Source organism: Phyllobates terribilis, unplaced genomic scaffold, assembly GCF_046119375.1.
Source record: "Phyllobates terribilis strain yellow unplaced genomic scaffold, ASM4611937v1 Scaffold_7__3_contigs__length_470593459, whole genome shotgun sequence".
Lineage (NCBI taxonomy): Eukaryota > Metazoa > Chordata > Amphibia > Anura > Dendrobatidae > Phyllobates > Phyllobates terribilis.
The window spans coordinates 216,925,815-216,945,721 of NW_027362767.1; the positions used below are offsets into that span (position 1 = coordinate 216,925,815).

At 43.1% G+C, this 19,907-nt stretch overlaps 1 protein-coding gene across 1 annotated transcript in view; it reads right to left on the minus strand.

Moving 5' to 3' along the window:
* The window catches only part of PTGS1 (prostaglandin-endoperoxide synthase 1), a 55,333-nt gene that overhangs the window by 18,565 nt on the left and 16,861 nt on the right, over window positions 1-19,907 (minus strand). The window contains exons 3-5 of the mRNA XM_073639728.1: window positions 8,648-8,764; window positions 7,617-7,757; window positions 6,567-6,710 (exon numbers count right to left, since the gene is read on the minus strand). Coding sequence (XP_073495829.1) covers window positions 6,567-6,710; window positions 7,617-7,757; window positions 8,648-8,764 — 402 coding nt within the window. The remainder of the gene's footprint in view (window positions 1-6,566; window positions 6,711-7,616; window positions 7,758-8,647; window positions 8,765-19,907) is intronic.

The following is a 19,907-nucleotide window of genomic DNA, read 5'->3' on the forward strand; positions in this document are numbered from 1 at the left end:
GAGAATGAATAGGGTGGTGTGCAGCGCATCCAGTCTGTGCTCCATTTTGTAACTGGGATAATAAAAAATAATCCCTCTTCTGCCAATCTGTGGGGGTCCCAGAGGTTGGACCTCCAGTCACATGTTTTGCAACCTACAGCTCACACTAGAGGATCGCAGCTCTGCCATCTCCAGCAGTCCCATTGAGAATGGCTAGAGCGGAGGAGCACACGCTCAACCCAAGCGTTATTCACACAAGGATCTTCAGAGCCAACTTCATAAGATCGGGGGGAGAGCAATCTGCAAGTTATCCCCCACCTTATGCATGGAAGAATCTCTTTAAAGGGTTGGGCCAAATTTGAAAAAGTTAAAGGACTCAGCACAGACTTGGTCTCTTCTTCAAGTAACCTGCATAGGGAACACCTACATGGGGTTCTGAACACTAGACAACCCATGCGAAAAAGGATCAGCTGCCGACAGGTCTTTATTCCAATCTTCTTAATACATAAAATTACCATTCCTTCTAGAAATGTATTGACAACTGAGCATTTCCATTCCCGTTGACAAAGGGGCGTGTCTCCAGTGGAACCAGCAGTGAGAATGTGCAGGGACACCCCACATGTGTCAGTTTATTCAGGAATTTAGTTCTAGAAGAGGAACACAGTTATAAGAAACGATCCAAAACGTGTCAGGTTCAGGAGAATACAATATGTAGTCAAAGTTGATGTGCTGGTGGGTCCTCTGAAGAACCTCTAATACCAAGTTATTGAAACAAGAACTCGTGTCAAAAAATAAATATATTAGAAAATACTCATTGCCATTTGGCTTTATATAAACTTGGTTGACAGTGAAAACCATAGTCTTGCCCAGGCTTGGACTGTCCCACTGGGGGGACAGGAGAATCCTCTGGTAGGCCGCCCCTGTGAATGACTGCTAATGAGTAATGCCATTACACATTCACGACTTTCAGAAAAAAAGGAATCTAATCATTCACAAGACGAGCTAGCCAAGTTATATAGAAGCAAAAATACATTTTTATTCTAGGGTCAGGGTATTTTTTTGCAATTAGCTGAACAGTGGGCACAATCAGTGTTACTGGTGGGCCAATTCCACTACTAGTCTTGCATGTCAGCTAAGAATATTCAGATTTATAGTTGCAAGTGGTCATGGAACCAGATGGTTGCAATCATATGAAGGAAAGCCTGTGTTTTGGTTTTTGGAGCCTGTGCACATGGTGATTTAGTGATGTTGGTTGTTTCTCTTGCAAGGACAGAGCCAGGTGCCAACATACCGTGCAGCCATGCATCCAGGTGTGGGAACGCAACAATAAGGAGACTGGGTGGATCGCATAAACCAACCGGTCAGGTACCGACAAGTCACACTACAGGCAGGAACAGTAACTGAGGCTTGGATGGGTAGACAAGTAGAATTTAGCAAAAATGGCCAGGCAGGATTACCAACCGTCAAGACATTCCTGGACAGTCCGTAACTAAAATGTGAAGTGTTCATGATTTTATTTGAAGCTGCAGAAAGTTACAGACTACGGCCGAATCATTTTATATAGTGATCACAGCTGAATTCTCCAGATCAGAATTATGGGCTGTAGACCTGGATCACTGACTAAAGAAGTCTAAGAAGTGGTGACTGTCCTTGATTTTTTGATAAGTTGTCCAGAAAGAAGTCAAGTTGCCAACCCTACGGCTCCGGTATGTGCAATATATTTCAAAGATACACTATTTTACAGTTTATATCCATCTATACTTCTGCATTGACTGACACATGGTCTGATTGTTTAATTCAATTGTTAGTTTATAGTTGACATGGATAACAAACCATTGTGCTGGTGCGGTCTTATTGAGCACCATAAATGTAGGGGGAAGACCCTGATTCCAGTGATGGATCAGTGTATAGAGACTGCTAAACCAGAGTTTTATTAGCAGGAGATTATCACTGCAGGACTAGGTGTTGAGTGCAGAGCAGTCCAGCTGTGTAACCCCGCCCACACCATTGATTGGCAGTTTCCTGTGTACACTGCATAGGCAGGAAGCTGCTAATCAGTAGTAGGGGAGTTATATGCTGCAGCTCTGACTGAACACCTTGTTGCAGTTTTGACTGAATGCTCATCAGTGACCTTGCTGGAATCAGGCTCTCTGCCCCTACATCATGTCGCTCTCAGATTACATAGCAAAAACCTGATGACAGATTCCCTTTAAACCAGTTGAAAGATTTAGAATTTTGTATAAGAAAAATGTAACTTCATGCCAAATTGAACCTACTTTGACAGTCAAGGCTGTACATTAACCCCTTATTGCACAACAGATTTACATTATGGGAACCGCAAAAAAAAGTATGAAAGAAGGAAAGGTATTGCACCTCTGTGTCAAGTTATCATGCCCCTGCAATGGCAACCAGAGGCCCAACTATGGCCTCCAGATCTGCCAGAAGCAGGAGAAGATCACCGGCAGGCAGCAATCATGTACATGCGGTCTGTCAGCACTGTACATTAAAGTCCACTTGTGGGATTAATACTGCAAATATTTAATTGGTAATTCTGTGTTTAATACCCTCCATCACCACTGATGTTCAATTCCCAGTGTGCAGCTACCGGGACTAGTCCTCGACCGCTGTCAAGGATTCCCAAAACGGAGCTGGTATCGACATCCAAGTGTGTGCAGGGAGGAGGAGGGATCATTTCTTCCCTGCACCCACTTTGATATCCAAGTAGGTGCATGGAAGAGATTATGATCCTCCTCTCCCGGCACACTTGGATGTCAATCACACCGCTGAGCCCGATACCAGCGAACGTTTGGGAATCATTGACAGTGGTCCAGGACTAGCCCTGGTAGCTGCACACTGAGAATTGCTACAATGTTTATAACTGATCATACAGGGATTAAAATGTTATCAGGGGGCTGATGAAACACTTAAGGGGCAAATCCTGTTGTCAGGTTCCCTTTAAATCAAAATGTTCGATTTGTCCTTTAGTGACTGTTATTCTTGGGTGCAACAAATACAAAACCCCTGTAACAATTCATTGGGTGCAAGTCCTGAATGACATTTACACCACCAGCTTGCTTCCTCTCACCCAATACTCTGTTACTGCATCAAGATAGTTTGTTAGCTTTGTCTTGTCTTATTCATGAATCAGAAGGCTCAGGATGAACAGACCGGTAAGCCCTTCCTTGGAAATACTACACTGGTGAACTGTTCTAGATGATTTCCATCAATGCTTCATCTGTGACCATTTGACCTTCTGAGAACATTCTTTAACCTGTTTTACAAGAGTTCTGATGTGCAAATATCTGGAAAATATATTATTGGGCAGTAAAAGTAAAAAAAAAAAAAAAAGTTTGAAGTCATCTCCTTGTGGAACACAAAGCTCCCACACCTTACAGAGTCAGAGGAAATGCAAGTATCTGCAGATTCCTGGGCTGCAAGATCAACAACGTGCGATCCGATAACCTGGAGAATAATCGGTGGAGTAGAAGCCGCACTCACAATGAACACCACATTTTTCTCTTATTGCATCATGCTTGGAAGTGTGAAATACATTCAGAGGAAAGAATTAGAAGCCCACAGACGTGAACTTTGATGTACAAACACCAGTGGGCGTCATCTTCAGCTTCTGTCTGGAAATTAGTTACCTAGGGACTCTACTCCATAAAAAGAAAGAAAGTAAGTATATCTAGTAGAGAGTCATGCAGAAAGGCTGCCACCTTTGTAAAATACATAATCTGGAAACTTAAAGCACACCTGTCAGCAGGATTGCGCTTAGTAAACCACATACACCGAGTAAAATGATACCTCTGTTGATGAAATCCGTCCAGTGGTTCTTTTAGAATCTTTACTTTCATTTCTGACATGATAGGCATACATGAATACATAATGAGAGCACATGCCTTGTGACAGGTCACTGCTTTCAGTAACCTGCCTGTTTTACATAGTAACTGTAATTTGTGTCAAAGTGTAATTTAAATTCCCTAAAAATGGCCACGGCCAGTGCATGTGCAGTAGCATCTTTTGGTTGCCGAGATGCTACTACGCATGCACCATTTTGCCTTTGGAAAAAGAATTTGCCTGCAGCAATATGGCGCCACGCATGTGCAGTAGCATCTCTCGGCAACAGATAAATGCTACTGCACAAGTACGGCGCCATATTGCTGCAGGCAATTTTTTCTCTTGTAGCAGCATGGCATCCGCAGTAGCCAAGCGCCACTTAGATACTGCGGATGCCATTTTGCTGCACCCCAATTCATTTGCCAAAAGCAAAATGGCACCCACGCAGTAGCATCTCAGCAAACGTGAGATGCTACTGTACATGCGCTGGCCGCCACAGTTGTGGTGGGGGGAGAATGTAAATTTCACAGTATTTAAACAGTAGGAAGTCACAGTGACCTGTCACAAGGTACAGATAGGAATACATAATGAGAGCACATGCATATCATGTCAAAAATGAAAGTAAAGATTATAAAAGAACTGCTGGACGGATGTCATCAACAAAGGTATCATTTTACTCAGTAAAATACATATACTGTCAGGTGGGTGCCGTTACACTAAGGACAATCCTGCTGACAGGTGCACTTTAAAGCAGAATTTCCACATTTAAAAAAATATTCTGGAACTATCGGAGAACAAGTAAAGTTTAGGCAACATTAATTTTTGTACTAGTCCCATTACCTTATTTTCCTTCCTGCCATCGAAGATGCGGAAAGTGCTGTTTATCTACCAAGCTCATGCAGATTTAGTAGCTGATTTGAACTGCAAGTCTAGCAAAAGTGTTACCTTCTCCCCCACCACCATGCTCACACCATTTACAAACACTCCCTGTGTGAACATGGGGGAAGGAGTAGAGGAGCCAATACTGGAGGACAGATTATGCCCGACCTTCAGTTCAAATCAGCTACCAAGATAGCATGAACTAGGCAGATAAGCCAGCACCGTATTAAAATAACCGGAAAAATTCAGCAACTGAATAACAAAACGCCCTCTTTAATTACTGATCAACCTTTAAATTAAGCAGCACCTAGGAACTGTCATTGCCAAGTTCCCCGAGCCACACACAGCCCACTGTGGCTTTACCAGGGAGCAGAACAGCAGCCTGCAAAGTAGTTGTAAACAGCATCATTCTTAGGCCACGTTCACACGTTCAGTATTTGTAAGGCAAAACCAGGAGTGGGTGATAAATGCAGAAGTGGTGACGAGTTTCTAAGACTTTTCCTCTGATTATGCACACCTTCAGTATTTGTAAGCCAAAACCAGGAGAGGAACAAAGTCGTGAGAACTATTTTTTGGGCAACATCACTTTATTGCACTTGAAGTCTGGTGACAATTGCAACAAAGTTCTGTAGCAATTCATTTTAGCCACATTGTTGCCCCCAAAAACAGTTGTTGGTGCCTTGCTAGAGACTTTGAAGGGTCTAGAAAAGAGGTCTTCATGTGTATATACAATACACACCAGATCGCAGGCCCAGGACACTGGTGTAAAGTCCACCACTGGCATCTAATGCAGGTCAAATCTTCCAAACCGGAAGACCTTTGTTGAGGAGTCAATCAGAAGATTCACCAAATCTAAGACTTCTGCTACCTGAACTTTAGCTATAGTAACACCATCCCAAAGTTGCTTTTTTTTTTTTAATATTTAAAATAAGTTTACAGTATAAGGGGGAATGGGGATTCCCCCCCTGTGAACAAGGGTAATGTTGTATTGTATAATGTCAATTTTGGTATAGGTTAATGTGTGTTACTCAATGGTAGGGTGGGAAGTTAAAGATTGGGAATACCCCTCTATGACCTAGAGGTTACGGGCTATCAGAAAAATAATATATAAATAAATATATATTTATATATTATATTGGGTTGAGAACATGACTTACTAACTGGAACGTAGTACTGACCTGGGCTGCAGGGAAAGAAGGTGACCCTGGAAAACACCCTGTATTGTGAAGGAAATGTTTAGCAAGATGTGCACCTGCCAGCTACTGAACATAATCACTAAAGTCATAGTTCAGTAAAGAGTTTTTTGACTGGTGGTCTCCCTCATTGAACGGCCAAACATCTGGTTTTGGCCAACTAAAGTCAGTTACATGTGGCCTGCATGGGTGTAGCCCCCCATAACACAAGTCATTACACCCAGCCAGGACCTCCATGACGCGCGCCGGGAAGCAAGAGACGAGCACCTCGCCCACAGCTACAGCAATGCTACAAATATATAGGCAAAGCATTTTTTCAGAAACACTGCACTAAGCGTAGTAGAAGTTACCATGGTACTGGAGATCATTGTTAAACATAATACAATAATTCTACAATTAAGTTGATAATTAACAGAAAATGTCAAATTGGGTCTTGATGACGACAACCATCTATGGTTTAGTGGTGGGTGACTCACAATGGGACCGGCCGTGTTCGTACACGTACATCGCTTCTTGATACCTTTATTAGTTGGATATGAACATGGCTGATGTGCCAAATGTTTTATAATCTTAAATTAATATAAGAAAAAATAAAAACGCAAACAGGAGATGAACATTTAGCATTAACCCTGCGGCTATAGACCGAGGGCATTACAGGAAGGCTTTGGAGCATCTCACCTTTGGTGCCCATTGGAGTTGGGCAGTCGTCCGGCACAGGAGGGAGCACCCGTGTGAAGTAGCTCACATTGGCATAGGCCTCCCAGCTGATGTAACCATATGCAGAGTTATACGTCGGAGGGCTTGGTATCAAGTTGGAGCGAACTAAAAAAAAAAAAAATAATAAATAAAGCTTGCTGCACATTTCCATTAATACCTTCCTACACAATGTGAAAAAAGCATTTTTTTTTTTTTTTTTTTTTTTTTTTTTACTGGTGGAGGAGATTAATCTTATGGAGTGGGCATGGGGCTGAGCCATCTCCAAACAGGATCCCTGTGTGCAACTGAACTGGTTGGAGCGAGCTGTAAATCATGAGGTTTAATCCCTTCAATGCCAGGAGGAATAGCAAATGCTGCTCCTAAACAGTTGAGAACAGAAGTGGGTGGTGGCGGAGGGCTTGGTCTCCCCATTAGCCTCCCACAAGAGAGGTCGGCCTAGGAGCCGTGGGCCCAGTGTTACCACATCATGGGCCGCACTTTAAGGGACTCGGCACAGGACTGAGGAGTCAAACCAAGTACAAACACTTGGTGCACCATTTAAGTGCACCTTCCCATCCATCTCCACCCTTCTCTGGCCCTATGAAGCCAGAGGGGTCAGACAATGGGAGGAGTGAAAACAAGCAGGTGTGAAGGTGTAATTAAGGGATCAGCTCCGCCTGAAGCACCGAGTGGTAGGACTTAGTTTGAACAGCCATCGTGTGCAGAGAGTCCCTTTAATAGATTGATCACTAGTACATCATTTGTATATTGCAAGGAAAAGTAATGACTTTGTATGTTCTCCCCATGTTGGCGTGGGTTTCCTCCGGGTTCCTCCTGCACCCCAAAGACATACTGATAGGGAATGTAGATTGTGAACTCCAATGGGGACAGTGATGTCTGTAAAGCGCTGTGGAATTATAAGTAAAATAATGTAGATGCGATAAATTCTAGCTTGTTATAAAGAATGCAAATTGTATATAAAGAATTACATGGGCAGATGCTTATGGTCTACAATGACGAGAAAGCTCTTACCTGTTAGAACAAGTCTTACAATTGTATCTCGGATAAAAGTGTTATTTATAATAGTCCAAAACCATTTAAACCGGGTCAGGATGTAGTGGGAGAAGGACGGACTGGGACGCACAAAGTCTCGGATTCTGGTCAATAATTCAGCTGTAAAATGAAACAAAATTATGTTTATGCTCCTTACATAAAGAACAAGTCCTCTGCTCGTCATGGCGGAGCTCCCCTGAAACCTGCCTGTGTTGCAAAGGAGACTCATTTTTGCTATATAAAGCAATGCTGTGGTATCGTTGTATATAGCACAAGTGATCAGACAACTGCAGCGTCAAGTCCTTTAAGGGGGGGGGGGGGGGGGGGCACGACTAACAAACAGTAAAAATGTAATATCAATCCCAAAATTCAGGTTTAGGGTTGCTGCAATTCCACAAAAAAAATATTGCTTTAACAAAATGATCAAAACATCACATCTATCCCAAAAATGTACACACACCCCTCCAGCAACAGAAAACGATTGGAGTCTCAGAAACTGGTCACAATCCCCCAAATTTCTTTTTTTTTTGTGGGGGGGGGGGGGGGGGGGGGGGGGGGGGGGGGGAGTGTGCAAACTTGATTTTGCAACTAAAGTAAAAAAAACTCAGACATTTGGCATTGCTGTAATTGTACTGATGATCAGGATTGTATTGCAATATCATTGTTACCACAAAATGTACACTAAAAAACAAATTTCAAAAAGGTCAGAATTGCTTCTTTTTTTTTTTTTCCTCCCCACTTGCAATATTCAGTTTAGAAGTCAGAAAGTTAGTTTCAAAAATATGTTTTCAGATTCTTCGGGAAGGTGTTGGATTGAAACAATGTTTTGCGAGAACTGGCAGGGCCTCATTGTTCTATCTGGAACGGAAGGGACGCTTTATAAACCCACGTTCTCAAGTTAGTTGTTTGCACTCTGCGATATCCAAAAATTGCAGAATTTCTCACCAGCTTCTGTTTTGTTACAGGAAACAAGTGTTAGATATGATAAAGACGTTTGAGTCACAACTTACGGATTGTGCAGTTTCTCCCATAATATCCAGTCCGAGTGCAGTCACATTCATATTGGTCCAGGTCGTACGTCACGCACACGCCTCGGTGCTGGCACGGGAAGTAGCAGCATGGGTTCACTAAAGTGTAAAAAGTTTATGGCGCCATGTTAGTAGAGTACAGGACAAATTTACCAGCCGCGCGGATATAAGGCCCATGTACCCTCCCTTATAAAAATGCATATTACACAAATGTATAGGAACATTGATAACTCATCCATAGGTAAGGTCTTACGAGATATTTGACAACTTTTCTAGAAGGCATCAGTCTATGCCCTTCCTGGATGCTCGGTCTTTGCCTTTCAGAACATGGAAGTTATGGCCGTACCTGGGAGTTTTGCCAACTCTTCCTGGAGGTCCTTCTGGGAGTTGCACCATTAAGAGTGAGAACATTAGCAATTAGGTCAGAAGATTTTCCCATTAAGTATCTAGCTATGGACTCATGTTTACAGGTGTCCCTACTCTGAGATCTTGCATTGGTAAACCTGTGTTAAGATCCTTCGTTTCCATGGGCAAAGAGCCGGCAGAGGTTTATTAACCACCCCACTTTGATAAATGGAAGTCGGATGTTGAGCAAACAAGCGTTCAGCTGAAAACCACTGAAGGTGCATGGACATCTGTAGACCAGGACGGTAAGGATAATTTATCATGAGCTTATAATAATACAAAGTTAATGCTAGAAATGGCTTGGTATTACCTTATAAAGTTAATAAAAGCCAAAGAAATGAGCCGGAGCACAAGTTATACGGTTACATATGAATAGGCGCATAGTTACACTGGCCATTTAATGTATCCATCTTGGATTGTTGAAAGTGAGCAAATACCCTGCAGTAAGAAAATAGTGCATATAAAATAAAACCTTTAAGTAAATCTGTTTATCATCAAAAACAAAAGCGTAAAAGCCATTCCACCACAACAAGGCGTACCCAATCAGGACAGTCCTATCCTCCAGGATAAACCCTCACCTTGTGTCAGACATTCTCAATATAGATGGGGCAGAAGAGGACTATGGTGGGGTGGCTCTTACACTCTTGATCAAGAGTGTGTTTACCAAGTACTCAATGTTACTAAATGGTATTGGTGCATATAATGTATACAGAAACACATAATGGTACATGCTCATTTTAACAGTTTAATTTTTATCATTTGGCTACTAAATGAGAGATTCATCTCTAGATACAGTAGAAGTTCTGAGACTGCAGGCCGATATTACAGTGGATCACACTGCAATAAATGTTTTCTGCTCTACGATCTAATCCCATCTCCAGGAAGGGTTGAGGACCACCCTTTCCCCAGAGACCATGGATTTGCGGAGAAATGTTTCACACAATAGAGATTGTCACAGCTATTCTGACTTTTCTAGGCCTCGACTTGCGTTCCTGCTGCAATTACTCCGACCATAATGTACCAGTCTACACAGTAAAGCAGGAAAGGGAGCAGCAATAAAACAAAGGTCAACTTGTTTTATGTACTAGTTTGCAACTGGAATAGTTTCTCAACTGGTAAATACCCCACAAATGGGTTATGCAAATGTATTATAAACTTTCTAGTTAATAGAAAGTATAAATTCAGCCCTCTACTTCTGTGCTGGAGATAAGTATCCCAGGAGACAGGAAGTGTTGTGCTCCAGAAACATCAGGCAACTAGAGGGGTTAACAGTCACAGGAGAAAGTGAGTGTTTTAGCAGAGCCCCAGGGGGATTGTGGGGGAAGTTGTGTGTTCTGTATCTCACATAAGTGCAGGGAAGAGAACAGGATTCAAGTCCAGGGTGAAGCTCACAGGTCAGATAGACTTCCTGAACTAACAGTGCAGGGTATCAGGCAGGAAGATAAGGACTGGAAGGAATTGTGTCGCAGATCTCCCTCGTCAAGCCCCCCCCCCCCTGCATGCAGAGTAGAGAATGCTGTTTACAATTGAGTCCTCGTGAAGAAGTCTGTGGCTATGTATGCATTAAAACTGCTGTACTACTGGATAATAGACTGCGTACTGTACAGTTATTACTGGAGCCTGTTGCTCAAAAGACACTTAAATTGCACTGGCTGTGCCTCATTAAATGTTACTGATCTACCGTTTGAGGACTCTTGTCAAATGTGTCTGGTCAGCAACTGAATCCATCGTGTGCCTGAGAGAAGCTGCAGCCTACGGTCGCCCTGATTAACGGTTCCCCCAGGATTCCAACAAATTCATGTAACCGGTCTCACCCCCATCTGAACTCAGGCAGCGTGCGTATAACAGACTGCCAGGGTGGACTGTGACCAGGGTGGTGCACTGGTCTGGCTTTCAGGTGAAACAAAAAAAAAAAAAAAAAAAAAAGTGTAAAAAGGGGAAGTTCTCCAGCACCAAAAGTAGTTAAAACTTAGGTTTAATCATAGGATTTTGAAAAATTAAAATATATAATTGATTGCATATTGAGGTTTCTACCTGAACCGTACAAGAATTTTTTTTCTTCCTTTTACAGTTGACCTTTAAAATCATATAGGGCAACTACTTTCCTTTAGTGCCGAGAACTTCTTCCCTTTTGGACCATTGACAGTTCTGCAAAGTTTAACTCTATACTTCATAGTGTGAAAACCTTCAATCCCCATGGAAAAGCCTGGATGAGGATCAGGGCCTCAGTAATTACAAGATGCATATGGCTGCGGATGCTGTTATTGTAGGAACAGCGACATCACGTGCAACATCGTAATTTATTGCAGACAGTAATTTGACACTGCAGAAATGTGGATTGTAAAGTCATTTGTCAGTGGTAACATTTCCTCTTCCCACAGCTGTTGGAGCAGCTGTAAAGCAATAGTCATAACCAAGTGGACAATCCCGACCTGATCCATTGCAAAGCATTGTGTGCACCAGTTCCCAAAACATTAACTCTTTACTTGGCAGGATGGTGCTGAATATGACAAATGATGACTTGGTGAACCATGCCTGGGCACTTTATAGTACTCCAGTTCAAGCATTATGCACCTTGTCAAATTGCAAAAGTTGTTTAACCCATTATCAGCTCCAGTATGGGGACCACAAAGTGTTGGGGTGGTCTACTCTAGTAGAAGGAGGTTGGTATGAAGAGGGACACTAGGTATCTGGTTAAAAAGGAGGGGGCAGAAGGTTATTTAGGACGGTGATATGAAAACCAGCGTGTTGTAGAAAAAAAGCATTTATCGTGTAGATAGTGAGAACCATTAAAGGAATGGTCTGGAAAGACATGGTGGAAGATGTCAAATCAGAAAATAGAAGTGAGGGGGAAGCTACAATCTACAAGAGCCTTGTCATTTCCAGTACAAGAAAAAAAGTTTGTGAAGGACCGTACTCCCTAGAATTCTAATAGAGAAGAGCTATCGGACAGATGAACGTCAGCCAACAACTACTGAATCTGGACGGCACTTCTACACAGGAGTAACTTGATACAAGTAAAACACGTATTACAGTCACTACATAGACTTTCTACTCCAAAATCAGTGGCGTTTCCACTTCTTGGGAAAGTTGTTACAGTCTATGGAACCTGCACTTGTTTGGTGTGCCTCTCCCCCATGAACAAAGGCAGCCACATCTACACAGCATTCTCCATTCACATTGTCTGAAGCGCTGCGGAATTAATGGCGCTATATAAGTGAGCAAAATAAACTATATGATCATTCATGATGAGACCCAAGCTCAGACACCGGTGCATCACCTTGGACAGGCAACGTCATGAAGAGGTGGCGCTCTGTGGTCTGCTAAACATGCAGAAAGGTTAAAAACATGGATACAGGTGAGCGAGTCATCAGATGGATGATGGCCGTTTCACATATGAGCGACGCTTCAACGGGTCCAAGTGTCATCCCCTTTCCTGGTATAACTACTTCCCCAGCACTTGGTTCATAGAACTTCCACTCTGCTCCCGGAAATGCTTGTGCCCTTTGGCACGGCAACTCTGGGCTATTACTCAGGCCATGTTCAGTATTTTACATCAGTATTTGTAAGCCAAAATCAGGAGTTGGTGGAGAAAGAATAAAGACAGAAGTGGTGACGTGTTTCTATTACACTTTTCCTCTGATTGTTCTGCGCCAGTATTTGTAAGCCAAAAAAACCTCTAAAATACTGAATGTGGCCTTAGGATGAGACTACTGCAGAGTCTTGAAAAGTAAAATATATGCTATATTATTTTGTCCAGCATGAAAAGTTATCTACAACTTTTAAGGAATTTATCTTCATTCCTGTATAAAAAGGGTAAACAGGTTTTTGGAGTACAGATGACTGTAGTGATCAGTCAGCTCAGCCCTGGTGTCATGCACTCTGATCCCCCAGAGTGAATGACACTGGGGCTGACCCATAACTGCCATCATCTGTACTCCAAATGAGCATAATCATACAGCCCCACTGCACAGGTGCAGGACCAGCAGCCACACGTGCACAAATGCGCCTAATATCTGCTCTTACTGGGAGCAATAGTCAAATACATGGGCGGTGCCAGCAGTGACTGTATGCAGCGCCACCCATGACTGAATAGCAGAATTACACCCCTATGACTGGAAAAGAGCAGGTAGGATACAAGTACATAAAAGATTATAAAATTATACTTACACCAATTTTAATGAAAAAAAAGCTTGTTTAGTGATGCAATGTGCATCACTAACAAAGCTATGGGGCAGTGTAGAGGGTAGCTAGGACGTGACAAGTTCCCTTTTAAGTGATTTGGACAAAAAAAAAAAAACCAGTATAGAGCAATAAAACACCTTATGCCCAACTGTTATGCAGGAACTATACTTAGGCTACAAAAACCATGCGCTCAATAATCGTAGTCTTTGGAGCAGTGTCAAGTGGCTTCTTAAGATCCAGAACTTCCACACAGCAATGGATACAACTCCGTGTAAGAGTATTGATGCTCCACACCAAGGCATGGCTGAACTAGTAACTTCTATGAACCTTAGAGAAGCTTTTAGGAAAGACCCAGAAAGCCAGTATGTATACAGATGTCATCTGTAGCTGAAGTCAATGATGCCATTCTTTGGAAAGTGGAGCAACACCTGAATGAGTTCTTTTCAGGTTCTCTGGTTTCCTCACATTCACTTAGAAAGTAAGTTAACCTAAGCAAGTTTGAAGTTTAGTCATTGCAAGGGGTTAAGGAGACCATTGATAAGACACCCATTGTTTAAACAATTTAGCGCTAAAAATCCTGAAATCTTGCAGTTCTCTCTTGCCTCATAAGAGTCTTACAATTCCTGCTGTCATCACAGGCAGGATTACAGCGAGTGACAACCATTATAAAGTTGGAGGCAAATACAAAAGGATGGAGAATAAGGAATCCCACAATTTAAGAAACTTTTTGCATAGAACAAGCAACTTCCAAATAAGAACACACTAAATACCCTCCACCACTGAAGCAGGAAAAGTCAATTCAGGAGAAGAAGTGACAGTCCTAGTTAAGAATGGAAAAAAAGTCAGATGGAAAGCTAAAGTACAGAAAAGTTTTCCAGGTTGCAAACTTCTTAAATGGATCTCCATAAAGCAGAGACTAGGACATGCGGCGAGTCTCACGGATCAGAGACATGGAGCAGTTTAGGGTGTATGGATCAAATGTAAAATGGAAATCTATGGGGGTCATGTGCCGTGTAGGTGGCGGTGACTAGCGTTATCACTTACTACCTCCTCCCATCTGAGAACACGTACACACGTCTGTTTGGAGGAAGGGTGGGAAGAAAGTGTCGGCTAAACAAGCCATAAGAGATGCCACGAGAAGCACTGGTGTTCTTAACCATGTGGATATACCATGGAGAGACACAAGAGTAGAGGCTTTTTATTGGCACCATGTTGGGGGCAGATAACAAGTGTCAAATACTATTCCCCCCCCCAATTAAATTTTTAAGGTCTGCAGATTTCAGTGAAAAATTGAGAATTTTTATCAAGGTGACAAACTACCAGTAATCCATCCAAACACCATGCAGGTATCCAGACCAGATCCCTGCAACAACGTCTGTTCCATTACTCACTGGCCATCTGATAAGAAGCCTTTCTAGAGGCGAGGTCCTGAGATCCATTTATATTTTACTGATACAATCCACCAGCTAAATTAGTCAGAAGGTCCAAGCCCATGAAGAGTCCACGTGTAGCCAAATGCCTCCTAACATCTGGAAAAGATTGGTAAATGATTCAGCTCCTTTATAGTGACTCATGTTTAACCTGCGCAGAACAAAGACATTTCTGTTATGTTCCTGGAATTCACATTTCACTAAAGATCGCTGCAGACAGCAACAGGAAATGAAAGTGACGTCAGACCACCACCATCACTAGAGTTACCCCACTCATGAGAATTTCCACTGCCAGAAAGTTTAAAGTACTCTTGATTCTTAGCTTGAAGTTTCTCTTGACAAAGCATACAGAATAACTCTAAAGACAGACACCTAGCACTGTACATAAAGGGTTAATATACGGCATTACCATTAAGAAAAAAAAAAAGGAATTAAGTGGCAGTCTGCATCAGCATTCTGGCAGCACTATAGGTACTGAAACTCTCCCATGCACCATCCAATCCTGTGTGCCCCATCTGATGGCCCGCCTCTCTTGTGCCCATATATGGTTTTACAGACAGGAGAGAAGGAGCAGAGAAGCAGAGACTCCCCTCCACTTTGACATCTGTGCAGCTAGAGACAGATGATACAAGTCAGCTCTGTGTCAGGCATTGCGCTGAAGTCAGACAGTCCTGATTCATAAAGTGATGTCCACCTCGCCAAAGATCTGAAGCATTCGACAAGTGGCGTGTGCTGCACCACCACTGTCATTAGCTGAGCTGTGATGGCCCGCTGTGCCCCCATCCCACATATTTTGGCAGAGCTGGGAGAAACATACACTTTGCAACTTGCTGCATTTTGTAAGTGCACCTCCGAATGGAGCTGAAATTTTGCAACTCTGTAAAGCTTTTATGCCAGAATTCTGCTGTGAAAGCCAAATCAATACCTGATCGGTGGGAGCACGATAACTGGCACAACCACCGACCAGTGTCAGCCAGAAGTGCTCAGATGCAGCTGACCTCCAATTCAAGAATATGAGTCTTACAAATGTGTTTTTTTAGGGCACAGGTATAGGACATGTTTAGGTGCAGACTAAAAAAAAAAAAAAAAAAAAAATTATTAAAGATGTAAACAGGGGTGGACAACATCTTTGGCTACTTTACAAGAAATCGTACAAGCTCTTAAATTTAGTGGAAGGACTACAGACTTCAGTTTATAAATAAGATTATTCTGTTTCCTAGATGAACAATTAAGACAAAATTATTTATTTTGGCATGCGCTTAGAATTTCTGAAAACTGGGATTCCTGCCCGGGATAGCATTATAGATCCGATTTACTGTGGTGATCTGCAACAGATCATGATATTTGGCATTTTCATTTCAAAAATGGAAAGTGTTGGTAATCCCATGATCAGAGGAAACGCGAGCCACAGCCTGGATGACATTCAGATACCTCTCAGTTTATTAGTTTGATGACAGTTTAGGAAATACAGGGATGAACATTGAGTAAAAGGATCTAGTATTGGAAAGCTTTCCCCAAAATTAAAAATGGGTTATTGAGAAAGTGTGCTGTTTGGAAAGATCGGAGAGATTGCTGCAGATCATGGCGATTGGAATGGGAGACTAAGAGTATATAGCAATAAGGACTAGACTTTACAACTTGGCTGGCCATTATGTACTAGAGATATGGTGGGTTATAAAGTATACAAAATAATCAGGTATTACAAGACCATTTTGGAGCAGCCACAGCCAATAGTTTGGACAGGACCTTCAGGTAACAGGAGAGATCCCAAACAGGACATGGCAGAGATGCCCGATCAGTAGGGTAGGCAGGGGACTAAACACTTCTGAATGAAACTGGGGTCCTGGAGCCTCAGAACTGTACATACTCCCCTTTATTATTCTAATTCTATCACCCCATGTTCCACCTTTCAGTATATGCAATTTAAAAACTTTTCCTACAATATCACATTGGATCCCAGTCATGCAAGTGACTTGCTACATCCTAAAACTTCCATGGGAGTTTGGCTTTTCTGAGACACTGTACACGTGTTTCTTTTCCTATCCTTTGAGCCGGCTCAAGAATTTTGCCATACAGTGTGAAATGCGAGTGTCTGCCTGCAGTGAAGAGAAGATTTACACCCGACCATGTAATATCTGTAGGAACAAAAATACAGTTCTGTATAAATAAGAAAAAAAAGTTACTCTGCTGAGAGAGTACAACATATAGGGTCCGATTCATTAGAGGGGGATTGTCCAGACTTGTGACCCCTCACTATGCGCTGTCTGGATTCTCCGATGCCGAGAACTTGTAGGTCTGTGACTGCAAGTATGCGATTTGCATACATGCAGACTAGACGTTTGTGATCTCACTCCGTACAAGTGAATTGAGTGAGGCCAGATAAGTCTAGTCAGAATGTGACCAGAAGTATGCGAATTATACACACACGACCGCTTTCAGCACCAGAGAATCCCGACAGCGTGCAATGAGGATTCACAAATCTGCAGTTCCAAAAAAAAAAAAAAAAAAAAAAAAAAAAAAAAAAAAAAAAAAAAAGGGGGGGGGGGGGGGGGGGTTCTCCAGGCTTAGGTCACGCCAAGACAAGCATTGTAATTGCAAGATGCACCGTGTCTTCTCAGTGGCATGTGCCTCCGTGGCCGCTCATCAGAAAGGCTACTGACTGGAGTAACATTTCTGGTTCAAGTTCTACCACTAGACTGGCATAGGTTATGATGAAGCACCACCACGCCCGTCTATGCTCTGCCCACTTTGGCAGATCTAGTGTTAACGTGCCAAGGTGTGGGTTGTTTAATCCCCCAGTGCTTCATACAGTTACGACTTCTTCCAAAGTGTCTAACGCCAGAAACACTGATGAATCGGCCCCATAGTTATACTGATAAATGTATATAGCAACGCTGAGCAGTATGAAGTCCTTAGGACAGGTTTGCATTAACGGAAAAAAAAAAAAAAAAAAAAAAAGCAAATTTTTTAGTGAGTGAAGTAGCTTTATCAGCATACAGACAGCACTATATGTGCTAGAACCTCCTTTCTGTCATCTTTGGGTAATGGCAGATTGAATTACATGCCTGCCCAGATCTGAAAGATGAAGGCGCCCCTTGTGACTATGGAGTTTGATGGACAGGAGAGCAGGAGCAGAGATAAGTCTCACCCCCACTTTCTATAATCTTCTCATGGCATCTGCAGCCAGTGAGATTACACTTAGCAACAGGCAGAGAACAGCAAGTAACAGACCTAGTCCACGTTCAGTATGTGCAAGCCAAAACCAGGAGAGGAACAATCAGAGGAAGAGTCTAATAGAAACGTCACCTCTTCTGTATTATCACCCACTCCTGGTTTTGGCTTACACACACTGAACGTGGCCTTGGGTGCAGCACTTGAGTGATATTTTAAGAGTAACAATGTTATATTTAAAGTAAAGTGATTTAGGGATCAATTAGTCTCAAGATACAGGTACAAGTTAAAGGAATTTCACTTGTCGGACAGCATCATCCATGAAGATCCATTACATTAGCGCCATGCATTCCATACATTGCACGGCCGGATGCACCGGGCACCGCCTGGTACTGCAGAAATGCCGAACGGCTCTGCCTGTCCTCTGCCTCCAGGGAAGTCAGTGAAACATTAGTGGAAGTTTTACATTAATCATGTTTGTCAAGTGCTCTTCGACATTAAAAACTAGATCTATAAATTCAGTACGTCCCCTTCATTATTTCCGCCATCACTTTAATCCTAGTTTGTCCCATTAGTTGAAAACTATAAGTGTATAAAAGAAAGTCGCAGGAGCTCAGCTCTATGACAACAACCTGCAGCAGGAGCCACTCGGCCCCGCAGCAGGAGCCACTCGGCCCCGCAGCAGGAGCCACTCGGCCCCGCAGCAGGAGCCACTCGGCCCCGCAGCAGGAGCCACTCGGCCCCGCAGCAGGAGCCACTCGGCCCCGCAGCAGGAGCCACTCGGCCCCGCAGCAGGAGCCACTCGGCCCCGCAGCAGGAGCCACAATTGATCAGCTTCACCCAACTTCCTGCAGGATTTCTTAGGAAGATACGGCTTCAAAATCCACGTGTGCGCCATGTTTCCAGCCTTCATAGACAGATAGTCAGCACAATGTCTATTGGCAGCTTTTAATAGTCGCCTGCAGGGAAAAGGTGCGAGATTACACATTAATGTAGGAATGGTTGACATTTCTCATAACAGTTTCCAGGGTTTGGCTGGCATTTGGGTGCATCAGTGGGGTTATTGTAGGGTCAGGCTTTAGACCATGGTTCACATTTTAGAAGATTACTTTGATATTTTGTCATTACAGCTCTATTGCAAGAGAGCAGAGGCCACAGGATTTAGTGAGCATGTTCTACCTAGTTTTGCAAAAGTCCTTCTATGCCTTTCACAGGTCATGTGCCCACACAGTCTCTCCCCCATTTACGTACAAGAGCCCAGGAGAGGACATGGTGCCACCTGGGCCTGACTGTAGAGGTCATTGGCTCAGTTCCCCCTGCCCTCAGCCTGTCATTGGGTTTTGTTCAGTAACAGTATGGTGGTATTTTTTAACTTTTAGACTCTGGCTTATATAGGTTTTCTTGTTTGTCTTGTGGTTTGAGGGGCGAGAATGTATATCCTAATAGATTTCAGTAGACTCAGGGGCCCAAACACAAAGAGCCTGGCAGTTGGAGAGGGAGCTGTGGTCCATAGGACTCTAGGAGACTAAGGGGGAAACCCTCCCAGACTTGGGTGTCACTAAACATTATTAAAGAGTTGACAACTATTGCAGAATTTAATAACCAACCTAATCTATTAGTTAAAATAAATAGATTTTTCTGTGGTCAAAGAACATTTTTTTTTTTGGATGGAAATGACAAAGTTCCAATAAAATAGAATACTACAACCAATTTTGGACTGGGGCACCAGAGAATTCTCCGGTGGGCCTGGGTCCTGAGCAGGACGCATGGGGCCCCTGGTTAACATGGCCACTGGTGTGCCGCACTGGAAGGGCCCAGAGGGTGCTTGCAGTGCAGCTGATGAGGGCAATCTGGCCTGCTTCTCAGACCCCCAGGCTCCAGGGGGCCCATGGCCAGATTGCCCTCATCCTGTGCAGCAGGCAGGGAGCGATCCCTCCAGTTCTGCTGCTGACAGGAGGAAAATGGCTGCAGGGATCAGTCCTCACCTTTCTGCCCGTGCTTCCTCCCTGACACAGGCTTGCGCTGCTTGATTAGGTCATGCAGTGTGAGGG